The following is a 7,284-nucleotide window of genomic DNA, read 5'->3' as shown; positions in this document are numbered from 1 at the left end:
CTGATCGATGTTTCTCTCTCATCGATGTTTCTGGCTCTCTATCTCTCTCCCTTCCTCTCTGTAAGAAATCAATAAAATATATATTAAAAAAAAAAAGAATAGCCTAAGGCCATGGTTAGCAAACTGCGGCTTGCAAGCCACATGCATGCAGTTCTTTGGCTCCTTGCGTGTGGCTCTTCCTAAGCCTTAGGAGTACCCTGATTAAGTTAATAACAATGTACCTACCTATATAGTTTAAGTTTAAAAAATTTGGCTCTAAAAAGAAATTTTAGTTGGACTGTTGATATTTGGCTGTTGACTAATGAGTTTGCTGACCACTGGTCTAAGGAAACAATACTGCTCAATGTCACAGGATGTCCTGGATAAGATCCTGAAACAGCCGAACCGGTTTGGCTCAGTGGATAGAGCGTCAGCCTGCGGACTCAAGGGTCTCAGGTTCGATTCCGGTCAAGGGCATGTACCTTGGTTGCGGGCACATCCCCACTGGGGGGCGTGCAGGAGGCAGCTGATTGATCTCTCGCATCGATGTTTCTAACTCTCTATCCCTCTCCCTTCTTCTCTGTAAAAAATCAATAAAATATATTTTTTAAAAAATCCTGAAATAAAATGGACAATGGAGAAAAACTGAGGGTATCTGAATAAAGTATATTCTTTGGTTAATAATAATAAAATAAAAGAAAGAGCCCTGGGTTTTTGAGATACTGGTAGCTCAAATGTCTGAGTGCTTACAGTGTTCCAGAAGTGTCGTAGGCCGTGTATGGAGACAGGCACTTTACTCCTGGAGAGCTGCACTTGCATCAGACACAGCTCCTTCAGCGACTCACCTCCTTTTTGGCAGGGTCCACATCCTCAGGCAACTCTTGATTCTGATTTTTCAGTAGAACTTCTATAGGGTAATATTTTATCTCAGAATTCAGGGAGAGGGTTGTATTCCTCATGTCCTAGGTAAAATAGATGAAAACGGAGACACGGTAAAAAACTGTTCAGGTTTGTGCAATCGAAGGTCTGTGTGTATAATATTAAAATTTTGGTTTATACCACTTCACTCTTTGTAATTAGCTTTTAGAACAGTTGTCCCCAAACCTGGCTGCATGTCAGAATCGTCAGGGAATCCAAAATATTCAGACTTTGGGGTCCTTGGGAAAGCTGACTGAATAAATATAAGGTAAATCCTGTGTAGCCAGTTTGGCATCAGTGCTGTGCTTAAATCTCATTAAATATTGTGATCGTATCCCTTCTCTTGGCACTTAACTTAGGCTCTGCATTTCCAGGCTTTAAGTGACTTCAGTTGAAGTCATACTTTCCTTAAATACATTTTAAAGATGCGACATCATCATTAGCTTTGGAATCTTGAGTTTGTAGAGCACAAAGGACATAGTTCTCAGTTGGTTTGGACAGCTGGTGCTGTCCAACTCATCCTGATGTTAAATTGCTGTTGAATTCCTGGCAGAGGCTCCACTTCTTTTAGCCATTAAAATAGGGGTAATGGCCAAAACCGGTTTGGCTCAGGGGATAGAGCGTCAGTCTGCATACTGAAAGGTCCCAGGTTCGATTCCGGTTAAGGGCATGTACCTTGGTTGCGGGCGCATCCCCAGTGAGGGTCGTGCAGGAGGCAGCTGATTAAAAAAAAATAGGGGTAGTGATCTGAATTTCTGTGGATTCCACTGTCAGGAACTGATAAACATATCATTTGGGTTAGAAACTTACTACTTCTGAGAAATGCTGTCAATAAATTTAATCTGTCCTGAATGACAGAGTTGAACACTAAAATTAGTTTTTGTTGCTTTTTAAAAACAGCAAGTCTGTTCTAAATTCTGGAAGGTGGTAAACTAAGGAACTTGGCTCTGAGACCTGCTTTTCTATTCATTAAAACAGTCTTCATATCAGAACAGACGACTTGAGTGATACTGAGAGGCCATGACAGGGGTCACCCTGTGACACCTGTAGCACTTGTGTTTCCCTTTGGTTCTGGTTGCCTGTGTGACTTGCTCCTCCAAGAACTCACAGCAGTGATTCTCGTGATGGCAGCAGCGTCTCCCAGCTCTTCTTTTAACTGTTCATAGGATTTCCCAGCCTGAAAGGAAGAGATAGAAAACATAGGATGAAGTGCTGCATGTAAGGATGGCCATCTCAGGCCTAATCTGAACCCTTGAAAGCAAAAATGCCAGAGAATCCCAAGACATTTCAGGGATGAGCAAAAATGAAAATCCCTCTGGGCCCATGCAGGATTGGAAGGTATGAAACATATGCATTCTTTGCTGGTGGTCCCTCAATCCTCCGTATAAGACTTAAGACAGCAGTTGACTAGGAGTCAGAAAACCTGGTTAATTGTGTCTTCAGACAAATAATTTCTCCTCTAAGCTTCCCATCTGTAACATGGGAAACCATGTTTACAGTGGCTGTCAGGATGGTTGTAAAGCCAAAAACCAGGTGTGTGGGTATACTTTCTAAACATTATTCTACATGCTGCTTATTCCTGAACTAAGCTGTAAATTCTCTAACTGGACTTCGTGCTGTGGAGGGTGGGAAAGAGAAGTAAAAAGCAGGGGACAGGGAGTAAGGGAAATGTGGACTTGGATTTACTTATCCCTTGAGTACCCCACTGTCCCACTGAGCTATTAATGCTGAGCTCCCTGACATTAAGAACGCCTCCCCGTTCTCTGTCCTTACACTCCAAATGTGAGAGTCCCAGGCCAAGAACCAGCCTGTGAAGATGGGAAGCTCGAACCCCTGCTTGATGATCAGGATCGGTGTGTCAGTGTCTCGGCCACTAGGGTGAGTGTGCAGGTACTCCTGGGCTGTAGCCAGAGCGCTCTCCTTCTCTGTGGCATTCGCCTCAGCCCCAATCCACAGGAATACCTGTTATGGTAGAGATGGAATGTTAGTTGCTGTGCTCATAACAGGTACCGCGTACTAGATCATAAACACTGCCCTCTCTTTCCCCCTCAGCTATTCACAGCCTCAGCAGAGAGCTTTTCTCAGAATCAATTGATTTGTGATTTTAATTGCCGTGTGTATCTCCCATATGTACATCTCCAGACCTGAGCTCTTTCTCTGAACTTCAAGTTCCTGAATCCAACTTCTTGCAAAACACCTCCTCTTGGCTGTCTTCAAGCACCTCAAATATAACACCCCAAAATGTAGCTCTCTCCTAACTTTGGTCTGTGTCCCCATTCTTGGTGAATGGCGTCCACCCAGTCATTTTTAAGGCCGTAACCTGGGATTCATCCTAAATGGCCCATATCCAGCGAGTTACTCAGGTCAGCCAGTTTACCTTCTCTGGATTTATGAAATCTGTCACCATCTCTCCATCTCTACTCCATTGCTCCTATGTGGGCCCATGCAGCAGCACTTAACTGGACTCTAACAGTAGACTACTGAATGGCCTCCCAGCGTAGTCTTCTTTTGTTCTCACCCCCATCCCTCCTCTCCTACACTTCCTGGAATGCTCTTCTTAAAGTGCAGTCCAACCTTGCTGCTCACCTGCTTAAATTTCAGTAGCTTTCCAGGATAAATCTCAAACTTTTTCACATAGTAGGTAAGGTCCATACCTACTTCCTCAGCTGCATCTCCAGGGTGCTCTTTAGCTCTGTCTTATGTTCCGATAATATTTTCTTCCGTGGTTCCATGTGTGCTAGAATACTTCGTGCCTTGCTTTTACCTGTGCATTTCCTGTGCCCGGAATGCCCTCTTTACCCGATTAATGCCTATTTATCCTTGGAGATTCAGTCGGGAGCCGTCTCCTCCAGGACATCAGCTCTGAGCTGCTAAACTGTGTGAGTGCCCCTAATCTGTGCTCCCGTGGCACCTTTTATGCACCTCCATCATAGTGAAATGATGCTCCTACGTGCCCACCCCCATCAGCCTGTGAAGTCCCAGAGCAGGATGGCACCCCTCACCTCGGTGCCATCACACCTCGCTCCTAGAACAGGAGGTGCTGAGCGTGTTTGCTGAGCCAAACTGAAGAGAATGGGATGTCAGGGGAGGGTGCCTTGGAGATACCCCTTTGTTCCTCAAAGGCCCATATCTGGGTGTGGAACCTGCTGCTATTGATCCTGAGAGAAAGAAGTGCCTGATGACAGATAGGTGGCCTCATCTTTCCCAGAGCAAGGTGGGAGAGTTCCCAGGATGGTGAGTCTTAAACAACATTCTGTTCTTTTCAGCTCTGGTAAAAAGCAGGCTCTGTTATTGGTCACCACTGACAATTGTTTGATTGACTTGGGGTGGTCCAGGGTTACCCTGAGTTTATTCTGGCAGGGGAGTTACTACATAAAAATAGCCTAGCCCTAACTGGTTTGGCTCAGTGGATAGAGCGTCGGCCTGGGGACTGAAGGGTCCCAGGTTCGATTCCGGTCAAGGGCATGTACCTTGGTTGCAGGCACATCCCCAATAGGCTGTGTACAGGAGGCAGCTGATCGAAGTTTCTCTCCCATCGATGTTTCTAACTCTCTCTCCCTCTCCCTTTCTCTCTGTAAAAAATCAATAAAATATATATATTTTAAAAAAATAGCCCAAACGGTGAGGATCTCTGTCTTTTGCTCCAAGCACTCTGGCTGTGTCTTACCTGGTCCCAGGTATCCAGGAGCATCACATCACTTGGGTTCAGGTCATCCTGGGTGAATTCTGTGATCTCAGTGACAATGAACCGGCCAGTCTTATTGGAACATTCAAAGAGACGGGGCTGGACATCCAGGATTTCCTGCTGTAGTCTGCAATACAGTCCATTTGGAGGAACTGAGCTTAGAAATCATGTGCGGTTCACAAGCCTGAGAGGCAGGGGGAGCCACGAGGAGGGGATGCTGTGGTCCCATACCTTTTGTGACTGGCATAGGGAGTTTTCCCTCCCAACAGGTCCCAGAACTCCGGGGTCTCCTGGCCCTCGGCCACAGTGTCCTCGGTGCCATTACAGAGAATCCCGGCCAGCTCCTTAGCCATTGCCCGCTCATCCCCACTAGACCCCTGAGAGTGGGGTGAGAACACAGATGTTAGTTGCACATGAGCACATTGATGTAGAAAAAAAGCTTCTGAGACTAATCGCTTAGTGTAGCTAGGGTCAGCAAGCAAGCCATAGTACTTTGGGACAGAGGAATAGGTTTGCTCTAGTGCTGGGAAGGGGCTCTGGTGGGGGGAGGAAAACACTATGGTGGCAAAGAACAAAACTGGACTCTGAAACCACATGGATGTTGACAAGAGTCACCTTTGTTTTGGTTTCAGTTGGAATTTTACCACCTACTTTTAATACTTTTTTAAGAGAAAAATTTAAACTTATTTTTAAAATTACATACACAAAAATTCACTCTTTTTGGCATATGGTTTTATGAGTCTTGACAAATGCATTGAATCGAGTTACCATCGCAACAAAGAATCAGAACAGTTGCCTTGCCCCAGCAAAAGATTCGCCCACACTATCCCTTTGTATCCAACTCTTCCCATCCTTAACCTCTGGCAACCAGTTCTGCTCTCCATCACACTAGTTTTGCCTTTTCCAGAGGTCATAAATGGAATCACACACCATGTAGCCTTTGGGTCTGGCTGCTTTCACTTAGTCTCATCCTTGTAGTTGTGGGTATTCGACACTCGCTCTCTGAGTTGCTGAGTAGTATTCCATTGTATGGCTGTGATACTGTGTATCCATCCTCCAGTGGAGATGCCTTCAGTTTCCGGTGATTGTGAATAAAGGTGCTACGTGCTATAAACATTTGTGTATGGGTCTTCGTGTGAAGACTGTTTTATTTCACATGGTTAAATGCCCAGAAGTGGGATTGTTGGATTGTATGGTAAGTGTATGTTTTATAAGAAACATCCTCATCTGCACTTGATATTCTCAATTTTTTTAGTCATTCTAATAAGTGTGTATCTCATTGAGTTTTCACTTGCATTTCCCTAATGACTAATGATGTTGAGCATCTTTTCCTGTTCAATTCTCTTTTGTAAAACAACTTAGTTCTTTTTAATGCAGATGCAGTCTGAATGGACAAAAATCACATTTTTCGTGTTATTGTTCAGTGGTAATGCCTGTCTTATTGTAATCCACCAAACTGGTGTGCAAAGACCGTGCTGTTTTGAAGTTTATGGAGTGTCTCCGGGTATGGGCAGGACGGTCATTGACTTTCTAATTGGAGGCCTAATTGTGGGGAATGTTGGCAGTCCCTTTGAAGACCCTTTAGGAAAAAGGTTCATCTTCCTGTGAACTCTTCCAGCTTTGCGGACAGGAGGGTGGGCACAGGGCTGGTATGACCACTGAGCCCAGCCGTCCTACCTTGCCGTACCACAGATAGTGGTCTGCCTGCGTCCGCAGCAGAAAGACGTCATTGGAGTTCAGGGAGGAGGCGAAGGCTGGCACCTCCACTGCTTTGGTGTTAGATTTGTCATTTCCTTGAATTTGGAAGAGCCTTACTGGAGGGTCGGGCTCAGCATTTCCCTTCCTGGAAGTCCCACCCTAGAGAGAAGGAGAAAAGCAGAGTCTGGATTTGAGGTGCACCATGGGAGAGAGCACTGGGCTAGCTGTTGAGGAGAACATGGATGTATTTGACACCGTATTTGCCTCTGAGGAGCGTGTAGGCTAACTGGTACCAATAATGTTAGCTTTCATCCTGAGACCTCTGTTATATGGAGGCTTTGTGGCTGGTGCCTTACCTACATCATTTCATTGATCCTCCAAATAACTCTGTGAAGGTATCATCCCATAGTACAGATGGGGAAACTGAGGCTTAGAAACCTGGCTAATAAATGGCAAGACTAGGACTTGACCACAGACTTATGTATATCAAGCATGTGCCATTATACATTTTTGGTAGTGCTTCAGCCAGGGCTTCGTGGAAGAAGTAGGACTTGAATCTGAAGGACATTCGGTGGGAAAGGTTGATAGGGAGTGTGATATGGCACATGTGCGGCCCAATGAGGAGACCCACCTGACGAGTGGATAGTGGAGCGTGTAGGTTAAGGAGTGAGGGTAGTGCACCTACACGGGTAATCTGGGTCAGATTATGAAAGACCTTGGCATGAATTAGGCAGTGGCTTGGACTTGAAGACCTGGGAGGTTGGGATTCACTTCAGTGTCTTAGAGAGATTAACCCCTTCTTGTCCAAGTCTGCCCCAAGACCTGCTCCCCACCCCTCTCCTTTACCGTAGCCCCTACTTGTTAGTTCGGAGCATTCTGGCTCATGGTGTAACTTTATCTGAGGGCTCTCACCTCAAAGATAACCAGCTTTCCTTTGAAGATGGCCATGAAGTGGCGTGGCTCCTTCCCCATGGTAACCCGGACCTGCACAGGGGCCCCATCAA

General features: G+C 45.6%; 1 protein-coding gene across 1 annotated transcript in view; it reads right to left on the bottom strand.

Moving 5' to 3' along the window:
- Positions 1 to 7,284, bottom strand: part of AVIL (advillin) — a 17,975-nt gene that overhangs the window by 3,119 nt on the left and 7,572 nt on the right. Inside the window, exons 13-19 of the mRNA XM_006757363.2 lie at positions 7,193 to 7,284; positions 6,260 to 6,439; positions 4,814 to 4,959; positions 4,565 to 4,709; positions 2,671 to 2,859; positions 2,006 to 2,074; positions 825 to 941 (exon numbers count right to left, since the gene is read on the bottom strand). Of these exons, the coding sequence (XP_006757426.1) occupies positions 825 to 941; positions 2,006 to 2,074; positions 2,671 to 2,859; positions 4,565 to 4,709; positions 4,814 to 4,959; positions 6,260 to 6,439; positions 7,193 to 7,284 (938 nt within the window). The remainder of the gene's footprint in view (positions 1 to 824; positions 942 to 2,005; positions 2,075 to 2,670; positions 2,860 to 4,564; positions 4,710 to 4,813; positions 4,960 to 6,259; positions 6,440 to 7,192) is intronic.

Source organism: Myotis davidii, unplaced genomic scaffold (assembly GCF_000327345.1).
Source record: "Myotis davidii unplaced genomic scaffold, ASM32734v1 scaffold1134, whole genome shotgun sequence".
Lineage (NCBI taxonomy): Eukaryota > Metazoa > Chordata > Mammalia > Chiroptera > Vespertilionidae > Myotis > Myotis davidii.
The sequence above is the reverse complement of the archived record's forward strand: the minus strand, read 5'-3'. Positions and strand labels throughout refer to the sequence as shown.